Source organism: Triturus cristatus, chromosome 5_2, assembly GCF_964204655.1.
Source record: "Triturus cristatus chromosome 5_2, aTriCri1.1, whole genome shotgun sequence".
Lineage (NCBI taxonomy): Eukaryota > Metazoa > Chordata > Amphibia > Caudata > Salamandridae > Triturus > Triturus cristatus.
Window position 1 is genome coordinate 472,782,783 of NC_140588.1, and position 24,147 is coordinate 472,806,929.

Sequence of the window (24,147 nt, forward strand, 5' to 3'; positions counted from 1 at the left end):
ACCAACCCAATGGCACATGTGACAGCCAACGGGCACATTTCTCGGGATTTCCCACTCTCACACGGCACACGCCAGGGCTGTCCACTGTCGCCACTCTTGTTTGCTCTTGTCCTTGAGCCGTTGGTGGCATGGATTAGATGGGAACCACTGATTAGGGGACTGAGATGGACGGTGGATTGGGAGGATCGCTTCTCATTGTACGCAGATGACGTGCTACTGTATATGGCCTCCCCCAGTCGTTCAATTGAGGCGCAACTTAATATCTGTAAGCTTTTTGGGCGTGCGTGCGGGTATACCATAAATTGGTCCAAATCTGTTTTGTTTATTTTAAAGGGACCGCCCCCTCGGCTCCCCAAAGACTACCCACTGCAAGTCGCAAATGGCACATTTAAATATTTAGGAATCAATATAACTGCAAGTCCGGAGGCCTTCTATAAGCTGAATCTCATACCTCATCTGGAGCATTTCAGACGGGATGTGACACATTGGGGCACGTTACCATTGACGCTCCTGGGTAAGGCAGCGCTTTTTAAAATGATGGCGCTTCCTCGATTCCTTTATCTACTAGAAAATGCACCATTCATGGTACCCCCATGTTACTTCAAGGCAATCGAGGCACAGGTCTCTAGTTTGCTATGGGGGAACAAACCAGCATGGATTGCACAGGGCAAACTGGTAAAGGGATGGTACGACGGGGGAATTGCGCTCCTAAATATACAATTATACTATTGGGCAGCCCAATTGAAGATCGTTAACCAATGGATACATGCCCCACAAGCGGACCCTGCCTTTAAAGCTGATAGACACGAACTTGGGGTAGAAGATATGATGTGAGAATAATGTAGGAAAGGTAATTACCACTGAAGATTTATTTGTTGCATAATCGTTCCGACGAAGTCCTAAGGTTTTTGGAATGTGATTGCAATTTAAATTGTTAATGTGAAACGTGCAAATTTACATCTTTTGTTAACAACTAATAAAAAAAATGTTTAAAACCACAACAAAAAAATCTCTATAGACAAACTATTTGTTAACGTAGTATACATTTAGTTCATAAGTGCATCCAGAATATTAAAAAGTTGAGATTTTACCCCCATAAATGGATTTACACAGAATTACAATTCTTCTAACGTGGCAGACTTTTTGTGTAAGAAAATTTACGTACAGAGGTGGACATTTTATGGCAAATCATCTGCAGATGAAATGAACACCCCCAAAATTGCAGACTGCTTGTACTCAAAAACCTTTGCAAGTAGTTTCTTAACATGAAAGCAGTTGTATATTTATTCCTGGGCATCTTTGTGCCGATTGTCGAAGAGACAAATTGCAAATATAGTCGCAAATGGCGCACTGACTGTTTGTGGAGTCCCTGATTTTATGATGCAAAGTATATACTAATACCGAAAAAGAATTAGTTAGGTAGCTATTTGCAACCCCTGTGATTGTCTACAAACACAGGGATGGTGGCCTGCAACAAACAGACCACCATCCCTGTGTTGTTTGTATCCCCAAATGGGATTTTCTATTTATTAATGGATCCAATGTTGCTTTAAGAAAAATGTTTCCTGTTTGACTGATTCCCAAACTTGTCCATTGAGGACAGTTTAACCTCTGCAATTCCCTTACTACTCCTTTGAGGAGTCAGTAACCTATCAATGGTTTGTGACCTGGATTGTGGTCACAAACTGTTCAGAGTTGCAATTAGGAGGAGGCACTTGTTTCATCTTCTAATTGTCGCAAAACCCAGATTGTGAGTCGGAAATGCTTTTCCAAACTGCTTTCTGGAATTGGTACATAGGATAAAATATTTTGCTATTGCCAACCTTGTGATTTTGCGAATTTCCGGGGTTTGTGACTGCTAAATGTTTTTGTAGCTCTGGCCCCAAATGTGTTTTCTGGATGGGAAAAGGCAGGAAACCCATCTAAAACTGGTGGGGTGTTGGTTAAAAAGGCTTCTACCTGAGGATTTCCCCACTCCCCCATATTTGTATGCAGAAATGTAGACTTTCTTTATTTACAAATACATAAATGATTAAGCAGGTGAAAACTCCTGAGAAACTGCAAGAGTTCCAGCTTCCCAGAGTAATTATTTGAAATTATTGTTATTTGAACAGTACTAGAAAGTCCTCAATGTAGGCAAATTTCCTTTATAAAGATGTGAGTTTTCCTTTTGAGCATTTTGGGGATCTGTCCAATAGAATCCATAAGAACTGCCACCACAACCCTCCCTTTCTCCACTCAAAAAACATATTTCCTTCTACCTTTGGTGGGATTGTTCTGCCATCAAATGTTCACCACCCGCTCTCAGGAGATTTTCACATGTAAAAACTCTTGTATACTGGCAGAATTTACCTGTGAGCAAACCCATTTCTGTAGATACACATCTCACCTTTGGAGGAGTAACCCCTTTCCATTTTGTCTTGATCAGATGACATTCATTATTTAAGAGTCTTTCTGAATGGAACAATCTGTGATCACATGTATTTATCACTTTTTGTAAGCATATTCAGCATAATCATTTCCACCCTACATACCTAAACGGTGCCTGGTTTCACAAGTTATATAGAAAGCCCTTGGAAGAATTCCATGTATGCAGAGCTGAGAATGCTTACTTTTCTACATATTCCTAATGAGTTTATGTTGCTTTTGGGTTGAAGTGTTGAAAAGGGTTTCCACCATAGGAGTGGGACAAACCTGCTTTGTCTCAAAGTGTGCTTATTGGGACTACTGATACACCTAGGAAGTATACAATAGAGGGGGAGGTCCACAGACTCAATGTTATATTTGCAAAATGGAGAATTGCTCTTGCATAGAAATTTACATCCGTCCCTAAAATTATTGAGGGAATGAGAGTCGTCCTTATGTAAGCCCTGCAGAGCGCACTACCATGAAGGCACTGAGTGTGATTGGAGAAGATTTACCTTCTACAGACCACCTCAAGTTTTACAGACACTCGGATGACATGCCTCTATAGATAGTTGGCATTCTAGATCATCAGAGAAAGATATTGCATTTCTGCGTCTCTGACTGCCTGAAGATTAAAATATTAATAGTCGGGGACCGTTAGAGGCTGGCACCGGTATCCCACAATGGTGATGACATAGACACTACTCCAGCAATAGTGTCCTTTACATTGCACTGTGGTGTATTGGGAGTGCTAGACAATGTGGTGATTTAACTTCTCTATTGTTATATCTTACATTTTCCCTTAGTGTTTGTGTCCTGCTTGCATGCTGTTTGATATGTGACTGTATTACAGTGTGGTGTTTTTTTTTGTTAAACAAATTAAAATAAATGCTTGGATTATCATTTAAATAGCACTGCATTATAATTTTGTAATGGAGAAGCATTGTGCCCTTCATAAGAGTACTGATATGTTTAGTTTTGAATGTTTATTTGTGCTTGATTGAAAATCGTTGAATATGTTTTGTTTCAGTTATCAACCAGATCGCCATTTTGTTTGTTTTTTAGGTTGATAAAGTTGTTGAAGAACTTGAGCAACGCCATGAACTGCAGCATGTGGTAAATATTTTGTAAATTTTCATAGATCTTCAGCCTGTCAAGGATCATGCTTAAAGCAACGAAAGCATCCATTTCAGGCACCATATAGAGTGAAAATGGTTACTTATGAAGTAAACATTTTCAGACACATTTTACAAATTGTTTGCAGCAGGCTACACAATTTGGTAAAAAATGTGTTGGTTTGCCCATCTAACATGTTTGGTAGTAACAGAAGATCTGATAGAGCCTTCTATCTACAGATTCCTTACCATAGAATTATCCACAGGCTCCAGACTCGATCCAGCAATTTTTCGTGAGCAGTACCCCTGCGTGCTATTAGGTGGCATTCTTCGACTCTGTGTGGTGTCATTGGCATTGTCTGCGCTGAAAGTGATGTGCACGGTGCCTATATCAGCATCATCCCTACACTTACGTCCGTTCTTTTTTTTCAGCACCAGTAAGTGCAGTTCCAGAGAGGCGCTACCTTCATTCTTTTTAGACTGACCTTTTTTGACTTTTTGTCAAGATTTATCTGAGACTTTGTCTCTTGGTGTGTCAGGATGTCAGCTAAGAAAGCTGGATTTAAGCTGTGTGGTGCCTGTCACCGACAGATGTTGGTGATGGACCAACATTTGATGTGCCTCTGGTGTTTTGGCACCACCACGACCTGCATCGATTGCTGCGCCATGACCCCAGGTCCTTGAAGGAGCAGTCTCTAAAGCTCCTCGGCACACCATGCACGATCCTGGAGATCTTGGACGAGAGGATGGTCCTGAGATCGGTCACGGAGCCCCTCCAAGCGCTCACCGTTGCAGTCAATGTTGTTGGGGAAATAGGGTAAGTCCCACAAGACATCAAAGAGATGTTTGACTTCGCTACATCCTTTGAAGTAATCTGACAAGCGGATTGAGCATCAGCACTCGAGGCCTAGATCTTTGGTGGAGCCTGGGTCATCTCCGCGTCTTCCAGAGTTTCCAGGAGCTGGTGTGACACCTGGCCAGTTACATACATTTTATGAGGCTGAGCCCCTCATATTTGGGCAGCCCATCCCCACTGGAGCAACTGCTGGTCTTCTGCCGGTGGATTCACCCTCGACGCCAGTCAGGCCCCTCAGATCCATTGATGAATCTGGAATGGCTCCGGGCTGGATACCTCCCCAGGCACTGACCTGGCCTATCCACCTACCGTTGCTACAGAGGAGGGTACCTCATTCGCAGTGGTGGTGCGGAAGGCCAGGACTTACGCTACCCTCGGTGGCAGTCAAGACGAACGTCTTGACCTAGGTGCTTCAGCCAGGAGTTGCACACATGGGACCATTACTCATTTTTAAAATAACCCTTACTGACACCCTCCAGGGGGTTTGGTTCAAGCCCTGCACAGGGGCTCCTGTGCATAGAACAATTGGTTAAGACAATGGGTCCCCCCATGGGACTCCACTTTCCTCACCCAGCCCCCATCCCGGAGAGCTTGCTGGCTCAGGCCTCCACCTCCACAGTTAACCCCAGCGCATTCCCTTCTACTTTACCAGACATGGAATCCAAGAAGCCGGATACCTCGGGAAGAGGATATTCTTTTCTGCCATTCTGTTGAACACTGCATGCCTCTTAGACTGATACTCCCATACCATCTGGGACTCTTATCCGCAAGTGTTTCCCATAGTCTCAAAGGAGGCCCGAGCCATACTCTCTTAAGCAATTGCTGATGGGAGGGATGCAGCCAGGTTCACTGTACGATGTGGACTAGATAGGACTGACTCACTGGGCAGAGTGATTTTATCGTCAGTTGCCCTTAGGCACCATGCCTGAATGAAAACCAGGGGATATCCAAGCCTTGCTCATGGACATGCCCTGTGTTGGCTCTTGGTTGTTCAGAGCGAAGGCCGACTCTGCGCTTGAGTGCTTTAAGGACAGCAGCGCTGCAGCCAGGGCCTTCGGCATTTCCATGGCCCCTCGCCAACCCCAGTCCACCTCTGGACCCTTTTGTGGCCACCAAAGGGACATACCCAGCAACCCCAGCCAGCAAACCCCAAAATCTTTTTGTGGCAGAGGACGCAGTTCCAACAGAGTACGTAGGACTGGCAGCCAGAGGTCGAGCCAGTCCACTACCCCCTGGCAGCCACAGCCTCCAAACCCCATTTAGTATGCCCTCTGAACAACATGAGCATCCAGTGGGGAACAGGATATGCTATCACCTGCACCACTGGAGGTCAATAACATCCAATTGTTGGTCTTTGCTGTTAGTCCAAAGGGGCTACTCCCTCCACTTCGTGACCACCCCCACCCATATCACTTACTTGCGAGAAGCTGTTGGAGGACCACCTATCCTTACGTGATCAGGCATTATTAGCTTTTTTGGCCAAGGACGCTTTAGAGAAGGTACCGGCATCAGAAGTAGGTCGCGGTTGCTATTCTCGCTACTTTCTGGTGCCCAAAAAGAACTGATGACTTTGTACTATTTTAGACAAGCGCCTTTTCAATCTGTTCCTGAAGTAGGAGAAATTCAAAATTCTAGCGCAGCTCCTGTCTGCCCTGGACATAGGAGACTGGATGGTATCGCTGGACTTACAGGACACTTATTTTAACATCTCTATTCAGTGGTTCATGGTAGGTCAAGAGCACTTTGTTTACCATGCTTTGCCAACGCCCCTTGGATGTTTACGAAAGTTGTGACGGTGGTTGCAGCTTATCTGCAGAGGTCAGGAATTCCAGTCATTCCCTACCTCGACGATTGGCTGTTGAAGGTAGGCTCGCACCAGGCACTTGTCTCCCACCTTCATACTACAGCGAACCTTCTGCTATCCCTGAGTTACAGTGCGCACAGCATCAAGGGGAAATCTCCTTCATCATCCAGATCTCAGAAGGGAACTGCAAAACACCTCCGGTGGTGTCTGACAAACCGCATTGGAGTTAGTGGCAGACTCCTCTCCCTTTCCCAACCGGAGTTGATTGTAGTAGATGCTTCACTTCTGGGCTAGGGTGGCCACTTGGGAGAGGTGAAGATCAGAGGACTCTGGTCACCCGCGGAGTCTGGGCTTCACAACAACATGTTGGAGCTCTGGGCAATTTGCTTGGCACTCGTAAGGAAACAGGCTTTTTGCAGGTTTATCTCGACTTCTTGCCCCCATTTTGACTGCTAGTTACTGATATAATATCACTGAATGCCCTGACCCCTGCTCAACAGAAGTCGGTGCATGTTCTCTGACCCTTAAACTGTGCATGTTCTATTCGCTCGCCCCCAATTTGCATAGCCTAACTTTCCTGTAAGTCCCTAGAATATGGTACCAGGGGTACCCAGGGTCTGTAAGTCCGAATGCCCCCCAGGGACTAAAGCACTTGGTGGGCCACCCTGAGTGGGACAAGGTAAAACATGGCTCCCAGTCTGACACTGCAGACTGGAAGGGCAGTTTTAAACTGCTAACCCGACTTTGCCATTTAGGTTAATGACAAAGCCCAAATCCCCCTTTTTAATGTATGTAAGTCACTCCTGTAGCAGGCCTAACGAGTTTGAAGGCAGGGTGCTGTATATTAAAAATTAGAACATATACTTTAACATTTTCCGGCAGTAAAACTCCTAAATTGCTGTTTTTACTGCGTAAAGGCTAGTAGCCCCATTGGCAAGTACGGAGTTACAGGTTGGCACCCCAGCCATCCTAACTTCTGAACGTGACTACTAATGTTGGTACTGTTTGATAGCAAAAGAATAAGTGCATTAAATCCAATGTAGTGGTTCCTTCTAACTTACTGTCACCGGTGGGCACAGTGCAACTTTAGAAGTGACCACTTTAGTTTCCCAAGGTTTCCAGTGCCATTTCCTGAGGTACATGTGAATTTTCCTGCAGACAGCTTTCCGCCCTCCTGGGGAGACGTGCTAATAACTACCAGAAAAGAACACAATAGGGGCCTGCATGGGAGAGAGGTGTTACCTCCCTCCTGGTGAAAGCCACACAGTTGTTATCCCAAATGGCGAGCTTCGAAGGAGAAATCACCTTTAAAGGGCAAATGGGTAACACTTAGGAGAGGGGCTGTTAGAGATAGGATTCCGGTTTGGCTGAGGTATGCTCCCAGACAAGGCAGGAACCACCACTCTAGTCATGGTAATCTAGATACACACTAAAAGATAACCTGAACTCACCCAGTGGTAGATCAGTCAGGCTTGTCTAAAGAGGCAATGTGTAAAGTATGTGTGCAACAGACACACAGTAACACAATGAATACACCGCAAAAAAACTACACACAGGTTTAGAAAAAAGTGTTTATCTGACCAAAACGACACAAATTCAGTCAGTATAAGTTGAGACATGATTTTTTAAAGATTAAATGCAAAAACAGTGCTTAGAAATCACTACCGGTCAAAAGATTACTTGAGGACACGAAGGACTAGTGCAACTCCAAAGTTCAGGCCGACCGCGATAGAAGGCAGGCTGGCTAAAGAACCCATGCAGGGCTGGCTGAGAAAGTACCTTGGATGGAGCAAAGCGTTGATGCTGAGGGCACAATGCATCCATCCTTTCCACACAGTCGGGTCTCTGTGTTGTCGTTGAGCTTCACTGAGGTGAGTCACGCAGTCGGACCGTGCAGGCTGTAGAACTGCGGTCATCGAACATCCTCTGTGTCAGCGTCGAAGGGCGATATGTCGGTTCTAATTGACGCAAAGGTGCCGATGTATCGATTTTCCTTTCTTTCAGAAGGCAAGTTATCCACCTGGGAATGACTGTCCTGTGACTGCGACATACAGGCAATTACTAGTCCAGTTGCGACTGGACTTCAGCTCGACCAGAGGGGACTTCGTGGGATATTGACCCTGCAACCAGGACCACGCATCATCTTTGTGGGCAGAGGAATCCCTACAAGAAGACCTCTGTTGACTGCGTCACATCCACAGCATCCTTAGAGCATCCTAAGTATCCTTCCTCCCTTGCATCAAGACCACTCCAAAAGAATTCATTGTAACGTGGATAAAGTACCTGGAACTGTTGATGGACCACTTCTCTTGGAAAGGTGACTGTTCTTGAGGACATTGCTGATCCACCTGACTACCTTCCTGCTGGAATTGGTTGCCCCAAGTACTTGTAACCAACAGCTTTGACACTTACCTAAGTTTTCTTCGAAAAAGTTTCTTCGTGTCCAATTCGTTGACTTTGCCAAGGCTTGTTCGCGGTTGAGTAAAATTACACCGGTTTATTATTGCTTGTAAAATCAATATCTCCGGAACCTTCTGGTGGATCTTTTTCGTTCTAGTGTCTAAAATCTTATAAAATACTGTCTATTTTTATAAATTGGTGGTGGATTGCTTGAGTGTCATGCTGATCTCTTCTTTAATTGTTATGGTACTGTTTTAATGCTTAACACTTGTTCCTCTGTATAAGCCTTGCTGCTCAGTGGCACAGCTATTCCGGTTTCAGCTGAGGGTTTTACAGCCGAAACCTACTGGACCTAAAGGGGTTTGTAAGTATATTACATGGTAAGGTTGCACAACCACACCATATAATACACCCTATTTCCTCACAGCACTTAAACTTAAAGCCTTTTTTCCTTCACTCCAGCGACGACTGGTACAGGAGTTCACTGACAACCCCACCGTCCGTTTGGTACTTCAACAAACAGGCCAGGATGGGGCTGTTGACCCTCTGTGAAGAGGACCTGTGTCTCTGGACATGGCTGGAATGTCAGAGCATTCCTCTGGCGATTCAACACCTGGCAGGTTCACTGAATGGCAGAGCCGAGAAACGCAGCTGAAGGTGCCTAGTAGATCAGTAGTGGCGTCTCCAACCAGAGGTGGTGCAAGGTTTCTTTCAGCAGTGAGGAGAAACTTGGTTAGATCTGTTCACTACCACTGAGAACACGTAATGTCAGCTGTTTTGCATGCTGGAGTTTCCAAAGCATTTCTCGCTCAGAGACGCTTTTCCTCTTGAGTGGACCTGTGGCGTCCTGTATGCCTTTCCACCATTTTATTTGGGAGTTTATAAAGCGCAGATGATTGGTGCAGGGAGGGGAACTAGAGGTTGATGAACAACCAGGTTTTCAAGGCACATCGAAAGATAGGTTCTTACTCAGAGGCGCGGAGGGAGAGTGGCAGGGCGTTCCAGATTTTGGAGGTAATAACCGCAAAGGCTTTGCCACCCGTTCTCGACCTGCAAAAACGGGGGGTAGCAAGGAGACGAAGATGGTTAGATCTGAGGGTCTGGTCTTGATGATAATGCTTGAGTCTAGCTCTCAGGTATGCAGGGCCATTACCACTCCTGCCCAGAGTTCTCAAGAAGATCAGGAATGGCTGGGCCCAAGTCCCTCCTGTGGCTCTAGATTGGTCACGTAGAGTTTGGTCCTCTGATCAGGCCGCCCCTTCGGGAGGATCTTCTGTCGCACCAGCAAGAGAGGTTTCTGCACCCAAAACTGCACAACCTCTGCCTTCATGCGTGGAGCTTGTGCAGCAACAGTTGACAGCTTTTGACCTTCCTCTCGAAGCCAGTGACATCATCCAGGGAGCCAGCCTTCTCTCCACCAAGACATTGGCATTGGGACACGTTTGTGTGCACCCGGAAAAATTGACCGCTTTCTGCACCATTTTCCCAGGTTCTGCTATTTTATTCTCTGCTCCCGGCACTGTTAAAGTTTATCTGTCTGCCATTTGGGCAGTTGGGGTTGCTGGACCTATCTCCTTTGTTCAAGTCACCCTTTGTGACTAAGTTCCTGAAAGGACTACAATACATGTTTCCTCCCAAGCCATTCATTATGCCTCAGTGGGATCTCAACTGGTCCTTACCTTCCTCATGTGTGCTCCCTATAAGCATTTACCCAACTTCCCACTTCGCTTGCTGACTATTAAAACAACTTTTCTAGTGGCCATAACATTGGCCAGGAGAAGCAGCGAACTGCAGTCCCTCTCTGGTTAACCTCCTTATATTCCCTTTTACCCACACAAGGTTGTTCTGAGGAGCCGTGCTTCCTTCCTTCCGAAGGTGTGACACCCTTTCATGTAAGCCAAACCATTATCTTGCCATCTTGTTTGCTCCACCTCATCCTTCTAAAGAAGAGGAGAGACTCCACGGTCTGTACCCCAAAAAGAGTGATGTCATTCTATATTGATCGCACAAGAGAGTTCCGTGTGGATGATCAACTCTTTGTAGACTATGTTGGAAGGCAGTGCAGAGATGGACCATCTCATGATGGAAAGTGCTCTGCATTAAGATCTGCTATGTATTGGCCAAAAAGTAACCGCCTGAAGGCGTGCACGCTCATTCTGTCAAGGCTGTGACTACTGTGTTAGCTTGTGGAGTCCCTGTCCTGCACATCTGTCAGGCAGCAACATGGGCGTCCTTGCACACGTTCACCTAGCACTAGTGAGTGTATGGTCAGGTCTGTTGTGACGGACACTTGGCCCGCTTGGTCCTTCAGGACTTTTAGGTCTAACCTGTTCACGGACCATCCTCCGGGGAGGTAATCCAAGGTAAGGAATCTACAGCTAGAAGTTTCTGTGAGATGAACAAGTTGCTTACCTTCGGTAGCGCCTTATCTTGTAGAGACTCCTTCTGGCTGCACATTTCTTACTGACCCTCCCATTCTTCCCGCTCTGTGAACTGAGTCATAAGGGTCACCTTTCTGAGGGCCCTAGTAATGCACACCAGTATGTAAGCGTTCTTCATGGCTTTATGCTTGAGGTGTGGAAAGTCGCGAAAGGAAACTGACTTCAGCCCATTGGAGTAGCACCTATTTAGACACTGAATACGTCACTTCCATCGCTGAATATGCGGATCCGAATGACGCCACTTACCAGCGCTCAGGGGTACTGCTCAATAAAAATTTCCAGAACCAGTGTTACACTTGGGGATAATTCTAAGGTAAAGAATCGGCGGCTAGATAGATTCTCTACCAGATAAGGCTTTTCTGAAGTTAAGTGACTTGTTTGTCCTTAACAAATAACATTGCCAACATGCAATATGTAATAAATTACATCGCTAACGTTCAACATGGCAGTGCTGCCTTGAGTGTGCAGGCCTTACGAAATAACATGGCTGACGTGGAAGATGCCAGCGCTGCCGACGTGCAGGCCTTAAGAAATAGCATGGCTGACTTGGAAGATGGCTGTGCTACCAGCGTGCAGGCCTTAAGAAATAACATGGCTAAAGTTAAGATTCAAATGCGCTTTCAGCCAAACGTACAATTATTCCACATAATTCTAAGGTTCCAACACATGCTGTAAAGCAAAACACTCAGGTAGCTTTCAGATTGGCATCATAATAAATGAACAAAAAAAAAGAAAATAAAGTAGTAAAAAGGTGCTTATTATTCCCCCCGCCCCCCCCCCACACACACACTAGGGATGAAGATTTCCAAACTCACACCTTTTTTAAAGGGGATTCTTTAGGAGAGTTACTAGCATGCAGATTGGGGGCCAGGTTCACAGAGTATGTTGTGCCCCTAATGTACTCAAAGTGTGACCCTTATGTTGGTGTGAAAACCCAAACTCGTTTTACAGGATCACGATTGATGAAATGTTACTTGTTTGTTTTGTTACGTGCATCTGCAAGTTCAGAAATGTTGTCAGTATTGTGGATTTTCCAGCTAATTTAGGGACGAGTTTGTGGTCAGTTCTAAGTCGGGCTGCCTGCAAAGTAGATGAACATTTGCCAGCTCGTAAGTTGATGGGTGTCTCGTTCCTCTTCCAAACGTGCTAAAACCTTCTCTTTTCAATGTGTGAATGGGGAGGCATCAACCTGTATTTAACGGGGGCACTGGGTCAGGGGCTCCTCTATAGGAAATCATTTCCTGATGTAGAAACAGTTTAACTACACATTTGTGGTAGATGTATGCATTGAATATTTTGCACCTACTTAAAATGTTGTATACCTGATTTTTAAGCATTAGATTATTCAACTATATCTCCTATCTATATGTGCTTTTCTCGCGTACTTATTGAATATTTAGCAAATTCAATGTACGTTGGAAATGGTCTCCATGAGAAGGAGAAATCCTATGGAAAAATTCATTAGGCACACTGAAAGTTATAAAAAAAGAAATATGCAACTGCTCTACTTAAAATTCTACAATCACCTGATTTACATTTATTTTTCTTTTTTTATTCCAGTATTTGCACAAGCTGTTTAAAAGAGATCATCACAAGGGGCAAAAATACCACGAGAAACAAATCAGTTTGTATGCTGAGTACGACCGTCCAAACCTGTTACCATTCATCCGAGACAGCACCCACTGTCCCCTGGAAAAGGTGAAATTGTGTGTCCCAAACAGTATCGTTCTGAAGATGTTTTATTGTTTCTCATAAACAAAATTAAACTTACATCGGTCTAACTTTTCATCTATGACGTAACAGGTGCCGCTGCTTTGAAGTATTGGCCTAATTTAATTTTGCAGAAATTGCAGTCACTGCGGTTTGTACAATTAATGGGAAATTATGTTCTCAACCCAGCATGAAAATGAACTTGTTCTGGAAACTTGACTGTGAGGTGGTACAAGAGCAAGACAAATCCAGTCAGCTGTGGCACGAAAAATAATCAAAACATGCTGTTCAGAACAGCAGCCCAACAATAATTGAGGAAAACAATATTTAAATACAGCGTGAATATATTAGGCTAATACATGCAAATGGACAGCTGTTCAGAACACCACGGTTTGACTGATAGATCTACAAGGCACATTTATTTTTGATAGCACAGCTCACAGGGGATGTGATCATGTGCCGCAGCAACTTGAGGCTTTTTAGCAAATGCAGAACAAAATTAAAGAACAGAACAGAGGTTTGATTAAATAGTATCGCCCATAAACAGCGCAGAGCTGCGCCAAACAGCATTGAACATCTCATTCCTAATTGAAACAGCGGGCCCGATTTACAAAAGAGATATTGTGCATCGATCTAAGTGTTGCAAAGGTGCGTAAAATCCTATTTGTAATTCTAAATTCCAGATCTTGATTCATGGTTCCAATATGTATGGCATAAATAGAAAACAGGGTACTAGAAAGGTTACAAGTCTGTGATAAATTTATGGTTGGGCTGGGAAAGAGGCACTGTAAGGGGTCGTGGCCATTCTAAACATTTTAGGGTTGTGTTGGGAGAGAGAAAACTGTTTTCCCAGGTTAGATAACACATTTGTTTATACAAATGCTCATTTAGATATCATTCACTCTCGTACATTATCAGCCCATTCAAAAATGTTCACGAATAAAATTTGTGAGTGGGAGTAATACTGGAAACATATTGCTCTGAGGATTACTTACGTGATTCTTTGTGAATCCTAAATATTTCCCAACTTTTCACAAATGCATGAGAAAACAATTAGAGATTTATGGCATTCCCTTCCCCAGCTTTATGAGTTGTGTATTTTGTGTTTAAAAAAATATCATTAATTTATGACTACCAGACATGTGATTTGCTTTTCGGTTCTTCACACACTGTACTCTTATTTCATGTTTGTATCAAAAACTGATTTCTTTCTAGAATGGCATGTTAACTCACATGAATAAAAGCTGTGCATTGTCAGTGGTTTCTACTTTACCTGTCTGGGTAAAAATCTTGGCCGAAACTCAGTGGCGGCTGGCATGTAATTACAGAGGTGTGGAAAGCAAAAATACGGATGATATTAAAATATATATTTTTTTAAAGGCCACTTGCCTTTCTCACTTGCCACGCGATGTTGTCCTCCCTCCGGTGTCTTGTCTTCTGGAAGTCCGGACCCAGGAAACTGCACCACCCAATCCCGGCGCTGCTGTCACAGCATGAGAGAAGCATCAGGATTGGAGGGAGCGGCCTCTCTCAGTGCTCTTAAGAGTACTGGAAGCCTGCGCTTTCTCTAACTCAGCTGACTAAGACAGCGAGGGTAAGACGGCTGGCCACACGGACATTTGCATTTTAAACATAAGTACACAGCTCCCTGCTGCCACTGAGCAGCAATTACCCTGGCCTGCCACTCGGTTTAGGACAGGTTGCTGAAAAATAAAATTGTGACAAAAAACGTTATTACTCTTTTATTTATCGGCTGCTCTGGGAATTTTTTAATGGAGCGATGCTCCTCCGCTCTCACGGAGTAGCCGCTCCTGCCGAAATTGAAGAATGTTTTCATTTTCCTGGGGGTTCACAATTACAACACCTGCTGTCTCACTTACCATTTAATTATAGAACAAGATTCTTAATTGGGAGTTTGAGAAAATGAAAAAATACATGCATAAGATGAATTCCATGAGGTATATCTGCGTTTCAGTTGACTGGTCAGCTGCGGCCTCCGTGGTCGTGTTAAAAAACACTACTGCAAGTCCCCAGCATTTTGTTTTATTGTATTTGTTTTTCCTTCAAACTCCTGGCTATGTGTGGCTAGTTCTTATTGAGGCTGTCCTCTGTGGCGATGTGAGGCAGTCTGTGTCACTGCAAGCACAATGAGAAATGGTAGTGGGGGGTCAGCATTTGTTAAGGAAGAAGTGGAGGAGCAGAGAGAAGCACTACCAGCCGCCACTGATGAAACAACACCAAATACATGGCGGCATGCTAGGGTGCCATGCAGAAGCGACAAAAGACAGTGAATAAATTTAGAAATCTATATGTGTCCATCCCCACCTGTTAACGGCTGATGAAAAGTTATCCGGCATGAATAGCCATTCCTTTCTGTTGAATGTACCTTACCTATTAAGCCAGCTGGTGCTGTATGAAATGGGCCAAAAAAGCATCTCTGCTTGGCTGTTTCCTGATAGTAAATAATGAACGGCACTTAAGAGGAAGTGCAGAAGAAAATGAAGAGGCGCAGGGGTTACAAAGGGTTGACAGAAGAGGAATGCTGCCTGTGCTCTACATATGCAAATAAAGACAACCGTTTTAAGACTGAAAGTTTGGAGCCAACCGCCATGCGATCAGTTCTTGGAAGACATTGCCAGCCAGTTGCTTGCAAATCAGTCTCACTGGTAGACCCACAACAGCATATGCCAGCTTCAGTAGCAGCTGCTTACATGGGCTTACGTCACCTGCACTCTTCTGTATTAGGACCATCTTGTACACAGAACTGACTCTGTCTTGTATGTTAATGATGCAGCCTAGAAGATCTTTGTAACACCAGCAATATCCCACAAATGTCTGCTGCATTCTCGCCCCCCCCATCAGCTCCGATTGAAACAATTTAAGAGGGAGAGAGTGAGAAAATCCCCTTGGACCTAATTATACTGGATGATGTATCTTTGACATGTCTAAAAGATAAGTGTAGGATTGCGCAAGTGAAGGCCGTAAGGAATTGGATAGGTTTACGCTGCTTCATAGTTTTACTCAAACAAAGAAAAAACCGGACTAGGAGCCTTTGCTTGCTGAAAATCACATTCTTTGGTTTGAAGATCCTTCTCTGGAACTAGTACTCTACACCCCTGAGGTGATCTTTGTAATGAAAATCACGAGGAAAGGTGAAGGCTGGATGTTGCTACATTTCAAGGCAAAGTTACTTCCAGCCATTATGCATATGCCTGGTGATCTCTCGTGCAGAACCATCACTCCAGTGTATAGGCTACAGGTAAAAGGCTGATTGAGGGTTATGCCTGTGACGCCAAGAAGAGAATAGCTGTTAAATGAAGTAAGTACAGAAAGGGAGGTGATAATCACACAAGGATACATCACAAGAATAGCCTAAAGATAACCAAATATTGGATTATGTATTAAAAAAACAGGATCTGCCCAATAGTCAACTTGATCAAAATACTCTGAAAGAGATTGAAAAACAGTTTGGTAAGCTGTGAGAATAATCAGGATCTTTGCATGGGAAGAGTCATGAAAATATTTATGTCCTCACAATGAAGCAGTAGATAGGCCTTTGAGGGTATTAGATCACTGAAGTTCACTGAACAATTCCTTTTACATCAAGAAGGGATTTTTTTTTTTAAATGCACCCAGCGCATGGAAGATAGTAGTAAAAGAATCCACTAGTGATCTCTTCCATATAACTCTACTGAAAAACAATGGAAGAACTGATTTACGGCCCAGCCCTCTGAACCCCTATGGAACAAACATCTGAGAGAGTGCCAATTAGTTTTGTCATTTGAAGTAAAAGGGAAGATATTCATTTTTAGCCCACTGGACCAAGGCTGTCAATGCTCGTGGATTTGTCAAGGGCTGGACAGAAAGAAAACCTATCTAACTTCCTTCTTGAATGCCCAAGGAAAGGGTTACTCCTGCCAGCAGCCACGGCTCCACCCTGCACTTTACACGCATGAAATGTGTCAAATGTCTCCTTAAGAGTATCCCACTTCAGACGAAAAAGCCAATGGGTAATAAAAAAAACCTCCTTGGCAGTCTTGATGTTTTTTTGGTGGTAGATGACAGGTAAAAATTAGGTTGATAAACAAGACACGAAGAACCTCTCTTTTTTTTTTGTTGAAACATTTTTATTAGTTTCCAAATCAATAACAACTGTTCATTACAGCACGGGTTCCCTCGTGTCGGAAGATCAGCTCCCCTCCCAATCCCAACTCGTCCCCCCCCTCCCACCCCTATGTCAGTGTGCCCTTGTCCCCCAGTTCACCCTCGATGTGCCCCCCCATCCCTGGAATTCAATTACAGTTGCTCACCTCCTCTCTACGTAAGCAAATCGTCCCTCGTAGCCAGGCCTCTGGCCTTAGTCAGGGGACCGCTCTCATCTCCTGCCTAACTCAATCCCCAGTTCCCCTCGCCTCACGCCGATCCGAAGCGCTCCCCTCTTCTTCCACCTCAGACATCAGCCCCTGGAGCTCCACTACCAACGCTTCCCATGCCCTCGCCGTCGCTAACGCTTTCTCATCATCACCCCTCAGAGCCATCTGCACCCGGAGCGTACCCTCCGCCCCCGCCCATCTCACTAGTGCTGCCCTCCACCGCATATTGCTGGGCCCCCCCCTGGATTTCCAGTGCAGGGTCAATTCTCTCTTAGCCAATATCAGCCCCAGATCATAGAACCTACTAGTAACCTTCGTGCGGCGGGTGTGGGGAAACCATAGCAACAAGCATGTCCCCATCTCCGGAGTGAGGGAGCGGTCCGTCACCTGGTTCAGACAATCCACTACCTCAGCCCAATAATCGCCTAGCTGTGGACAGGCCCAAAACATGTGGCGAAAATCTACCCCCTCTCCCCCACATCGAGGGCAGAGAGATTGCGCTCCACCAAAGTATTGCAGGATCTTGGCCGGCGTCATATACGCCCTGTGTAATGTGAAGAACTGAACGAGCTGGAATCGTGCGTTCCGAGTCCCCTTCCAGGCCCTCCGCACTAGCGTAGACCATGTGGTTTCCGGTATCGCTTTCCCGAGGTCCCTTTCCCATTTTTCTCGCAGGGCGGCCAGTGGTTGCAAACCCTCCGTCGATAGTCTGCGGTATAAGCAGGTTATGGCTTTGGCCGTCCCTGCTGCCATCACGACATACTGACAACCCGCCGCCGTCGGGGGTTCCGACAGCCCCATGTTCCAATGCTTCTGAATGCTCGCCACCAAAGCCGCATGGAGCAGGAAGTCCCCCTGCGGGAGCCCATAGGCCTCCAGCAATTCCTGAAAAGACAATAATGCACCATCCCGGTAGAGGTCCCCTACCATCTGTACCCCTAGCTCCTCCCAAATCGCTAGCCCCGACCAATCTCCCCCATGCGGGAACGCGGTACACATCCCAAGTGGGATTTCCGGAGCGTACGGGCGGACTATACCTGCCCGCCTCTGGCACCTATTCCAGCACTGCCGGAGGGTGACGAAGAACCTCTCTTAATGAGGTTGAGAATATATCCATAAGAAAAACCAAATGGAAAAATAGCAGACAAAAATGAACAGCAATGGGCTATGGATACATTGAAAAATCAAGGAATTAATGAATTGCGGCACATCCTTGGGAAGACCTAGTCTGCTTATATATGTGTAAGATAGGAAATTATATAACAGCAAGAAAGATAAGGGACAGATAGCAAACACAGGCAAAACAACCATCTTGGGTAAGTGTAAATATAAAGTTAGACTGGCCTATTCTTCCATGAAAATTATATTTTCGAATAAGGGTTCGCAGAGGAAGAAAAATCCCACGTTTGCCCTTCCTTATGCCCTCCGCCTTTCTGACTGCCTCCTGCACCCATTCCTCCATGTGGTTCTTGAAGCAAAGACTACTGTGGAGACACTGGAGCTAGCAACGCTGAGTGAAGGAAAACCACCAACTGAGCACTAGCACTAGAGACGCCCCGTCTTTGTCGTGCACAACACAAGGCAAAAGGAACACACTGCTGCTGGTGAGTCCACCTCTGTAATTTGCTGTGAGATGTAACCGGTTTCTGGATTCCATCTGATGTTTGCAAAATTAAAGAGACTGAATATGGCCAGTGGGTGGAAAGAGGAAGGTGGTGCTGTCTGGATGTATGTCCCTGCGAAGCGTAACGTCTGGTTCCTGAATACAGAGGACGCTTGCCTCACACTGGAAGAGGCTAATGGCTTCTCACAAGAATAAACAAGTGTAGAAGAAAGAAGAACAGAGTTGAGTTTTTATCCTGAGACTTCCTGACGGATTTCTATGATCTATTCCGGTACAAAATAAATTGGAACTACATAATCCTATTTTGTGTCTGCTTGAGGCATTTACTTTATCCTTTTTTTAAATTCTGATTAGACATATAAACTCAAATGGGGACGGTTGCAAGGGTATTAAAAATGTCAGAGTAGCAAATATTACATTTTGTTATCTGGAGTATGAACCATTCTTGCAGTACAACAAAGAACAGTTGTCTATTGGGCTGTTCACAGGCTTGAAGTGTTGCGTGATGTATTCTGCATAGTTCTACGGGAGAGTTATTATCTCTGAGAGGTTCTGGAGTGGGTGTTAAAACACATTCTATGCAAGAATTAGTATCACAGGGGTGCTAAAATGTGGACACAGTTTTCAGAATATATATTTTCTTGCATGAATCTCTGTCATAGCTAAAGCTTCATCTTTAACAATTGTAAGACCCGAGAAAACATTTTTCCTCCTTCAAGACCATCTTGTAGGAGCTCATTTAACACAGGTAAAAAAAATCAGAATCCCCTGCTGATCCATTCTGCTGGCAATTCTCAAAGAAATCGTCGTAATTAATCCAACACAGAAACAAATCCAGTGATCATCAATGCTTTCTTCACTACTGGAACCATGCCTAGTGAAATTAAATGTGCATTCTTCAAACCTCGTCTAAAGAAACTAAGGGTCGGATGTATAAACATTAGGAATACCGATTTCCTAATTGCGATTCTTTCCGAATCACAATTAGGAAATTGGTATTCCTAATGAATGAAACTCATTAATTTTCATTTGGGCATTCTTTGTGGGTCGCAAATCGACCTACCTCATGAATCTTAATGAGGTAGGTCGCAGTTTGCAAACCCCAGACCACCATGTCTGTAATTGCTTTTTAATAAAGCAATGTTTTTTTTTAAAATGCAACCCATTTTCCTTAAAGGAAATTGGGATATGTTTAAAGAGAAAAGAATGAAACCCTGAAATTTCATTTTTTAAGTGTAGGCAGTGATCTGTGGGATCACTGCCTGCTCTAAAAAAATATTATTTTTACATATTCAAAGGGAAGGGGGTCGCTTAGGAACCCATTTCCCTTTAAGAATGGGTTTCTACCAGTTTTAAACTGGTGGTAAAGAATCACTCTTTTGCAACCAGAATTAAGTTGCAAAACAGTAATACATACCATACTGATTCAAAATTTGGAAGGGCCGCCCTAAACACGCCCCTTCCAAATACTGTATCGCAAATGCAAAATGCGATTCGGTAACAAGTTACTGAATCACATTTTGTACATTTGAAAAAGCTTTTTTCCAATCGCAAATTGCCTGTTTGTGACTAGGAAAATGCTTTGGACATCTGGCCCTAAGTCTTTATGCAAAACTCCTCAATTTACAACTATGTAGCAAAGGATCCTTCTATGCGCTCTAATCCTAAAAAAAAATAACACCCTTTCCAGTGTACAGGCTGTATTCCACCCCTGCAGAGGGACTGAATCTAACCTACTTTCAACTGTAGCTGAAAGTTTCCTGATTCAACCAAAGGCTGATTGTAATGGGACATCTGCACTGATTTCACTAAACCTCTCTGCTGCATTCACTACTGTCCCTCACCCAATTTTACTGACCAGACTTGTATATGTAGTTATTCAGGTCAAATCATTGAATTGGATTGCCTTTTTCTTCGCAAAACATAATCAATTTATCGCCTTAACCCTTATAAGCCTTTGGCCCTATTAGAAATGGGGGTCTCTAGTTGGCAGAGGTAGTTTCCATTGTCCACATAGGGATCCTTGCTTCTAGTCAGGGTAAGGGGGATACAATCCTAAAATAACCCCTGCTCACCCCCTTGGTAGCTTGGCACGAGCAGATAGGCTTATCTCAGAGGCAGTGTGTAAAGCATTTGTGAACACATACAGTAATACAGTGAAAACACTACAAATGGACACCACACCAGTTTAGAAAAATAAGTAATCTTTATCTAAACCAAAACAAGACCAAACGACAAAAATCCACAATACAGTATTAAAAATAAGGCTTTCAAATGGCAGGAATGGTTTAGGTCAATGCAAGTTGTAAATGCGACACTTTTCTCACAAAGGGCCTTGGTTGCATCACGCAAACAAACAAAACAGGCTGCAGGGAAGGTGATATGTCGGTTCCTTACACTCAGGAAAGGTGATGCGTTGGTTCCTTGCACCGGGGGAGGTGATGCGTTGGTTCCTTACTGCAGCGCAGGGGAGTTGAGGCGTCTGTTCCTTACCGGAGAGGAGTTGATGCGTCGATTTCTTACTGCATGGGGAGTTGATGCGTCTGTTTCTTACTGTGTCCCCCAATGATGCGACAGACTTGGTGCCTCGATCCGAGACGATGCGTGGTTTCTTGCAGCAGCACAGCAGGGCTCGGTGCAGTGATCTCAGACTTCGGAGGTCGTTGCACTCGATGCGGCTTGCGGTGATTTTTGAGCCGCCGCAGGTGCTGCGACGGTTTCTTTGGCAAAGCGTTGGAAACAGGTATTGATGCGTCATGCTTCTTTGATGTTGCGTCGATTTTCTAGCTCCCAGCGTCAAACAGTTCTCTAGAGGTCCAAAACAACAGCAGGCACCTGTTGCAGATCAGAACTCCCAGCAAGGAAGTTGGTGGTGAAGTCTTTGTGTACCTGAGACTTCAGAACAGGATGCAAGCTCAGTTTCAACCCCGTGGAGATCTACCTCAAGATGACAAAGCAAACAGCAAAGTCCTTTTCTCCTTTCCTTGGCAGAAAGTAGCCACTGCAGGCCAACCCCCGACAGCAAACAGCACGGGGCAGTATTCCTCCTCAGCTTCTCTGGTTCTTCTCCTTGACAAAGGTTTCTCTTGATTTCCCAGAAGTGATCTAAAAGTCTGGAGTCTGGGTCTCTCTTTTTATACACAAATATCCTTTGTTCTCTGAAAGCAGAGAGTGTCTGTACCCAGCCAAAACCAGTTCTGTCCTCACTGGTGCAGCTTCCTCACAGGAGGTGGAGGCAGCATTGTTGAAGGCAGACCAGGCCCATTCAGGTGAAAGGAAATCTCCTCCCCCTACTCTAAATGCAGCCCAGGTCTATTCAGCCCAGCCCTGACTCATCAGACTTCTGGAGCCGCTGCCCCTCTCCAGCCCCTGTCATCCAAAAGCCAGACATGCAATACACAAACCTAGCAGAGGCACACTGGATAGTTAGGCAAGAAAATACCTACTTTCTAAAAGTATTTTCAAACACAGAATGTAAAAATACCCTCACTAAAAGATGCATTTTAACATTCTGAGTTCAGGCATACTAAACTTTATATTTCAACCTTGTTCCCAGGGCCAGTTATGTTTATAAGATGTTATAAACAAACTCCCCATTCTGTCCTATGGGAACAGATAGCCTTGCAATAGTGAAAATCGAAATTGGCAGTATTTCACTTTCAGGACATGCCACACAAATCAGGGCATGTCCTGCCTTTCACATACAATGCACCCTGCCCACAGGGGTACCTTGGGCCTACTTGAGGGGTGACTAATATGTAGAAAAGGGAAGGTTTAAGGACTGGCAAGTGTGTGCACTTGCCAAGTCGACATGGCAGTCCCAGACTGCACACAGACTCTGCAATGGCAGGCCAAATTTACATTTTACAGGCTGCTTCTGTGGGTGGCACAATCAGTGCTGCAGCCCACTAGTAGCATTTGATTTACAGGCCCAGGGCACACAGAGTGCACTATACTAGGGTCTGACAAGTACATCAAATATGCTAATCATGAAATCACTAATACATAACAACAATTTACAAAAAGGAGCACTTGCACTTTGACACTGAACAGCAGTGGCAAAGTGCCCAAAACATCTAGACCAGCAAAACGGAGTCCAATACACAGCAAAAACACAGGAGGCAAAGTCAAAAATGCAGGCGAGACCCACACCAATGGTGCCTAGGTCTAACAGGCCCCTCCTGCTTTTATGCTGTATTCCTCAGAGCTTTAAGATCTCCTTTCCCCATTTCAACGTCTATCTTAACTCCGCCCAAGAACTGACTTTTGGCCTGTCTTATTCCAGCTATGCAAATGACATGCAGATCATCTTCAATGTCCAGAACGTATCTATCTCTCTCTCTCTCTCTCTCTCTCTCTCTCTCTTTCTCTCTCTCTCTCTATATATATATATATATATATATATATATATATATATATATATATATATATATATATATATATATATATATAGTTTTTTTGGTTGGTTTTCTTTTTACTTGTTTAATTTCTGAAATTTATCAGCATTGACTGGCTCCAGCTTGTCCAGTGTAAGATTTTGAACCAATAGCAACCAACTCTATCAGCTGTGGATGGCAGGCTTTAGAAAAAGTGTTCTAGAGGTAGTAGTACAGAACGAGTGAATCAGGAAGACCTGCAAGGTATTCCTTGGGAATTGCCCTGGATGATGCAATGTGCTGATAAAGCAGTGCAGATGGGGAGGCAGAATCCACTTTTGAACTGGGAGGGCTTGCTCTTGTAAACAAAGGACCCTGAAGGGCCAGGAAAAGCTTGTGGATGCACCCAAACTGTCAATTTCACTGTTGGCAAGGGGAGCATGTTGAAAAGGACAGCAGAGGGTCTGTTGTCCTCTACGCCTTTGAAGACAAATAGGTGGAAATGACACCAGTGAAAAGGGGCAAGTCAATTCCTCTAAGGACCACATGTTCTTGGATTGTGCCTCCAAATTAGGCATATTGTCAAGCACGAATCCTCGCCTAAAGAAAGGAAAACTGGGTAGGATGTAGCCTAAAAAGAGAGGGTAAATTGTAGGTGAGTGGACTCCCAGAATAAAGGAATCTGGGAAAGGCACGGTGGGAGGATGACTAATCCCCTGAGAAAAAGAAGGGCGATAACCCTCAAAGGACAAATGTGCTAAGCTAACAGCTAAGCAGCTCCATGTCATGCCTGATATCTTTGCTCTGCTTAGCTTTCAGGCAAAAGTGTATCCATTCTAGATTAATTTGACCAACAATTCAAATAAACCCATTCGGAATACAAGAAGAGCCCCTGAACTGTCAAGAAAATTGAGGGCTGTGAAAAGAAACCTTTGGAAATACTCTGATTATGCACTGGAGTAAGAAAGAAACTAAATGAAAGCTAGAAAACAACCAACTTGAGGATTAACCAAATAATCGGTATGCAAGCTGGAGAAGGACA

General features: G+C 44.5%; 1 protein-coding gene across 1 annotated transcript in view; it reads left to right on the plus strand.

Annotated features, from left to right (window-relative positions):
• The window catches only part of VPS41 (VPS41 subunit of HOPS complex), an 828,363-nt gene that overhangs the window by 628,139 nt on the left and 176,077 nt on the right, over positions 1-24,147 (plus strand). Inside the window, exons 21-22 of the mRNA XM_085607440.1 lie at positions 3,472-3,522; positions 12,583-12,720. Of these exons, the coding sequence (XP_085463566.1) occupies positions 3,472-3,522; positions 12,583-12,720 (189 nt within the window). The remainder of the gene's footprint in view (positions 1-3,471; positions 3,523-12,582; positions 12,721-24,147) is intronic.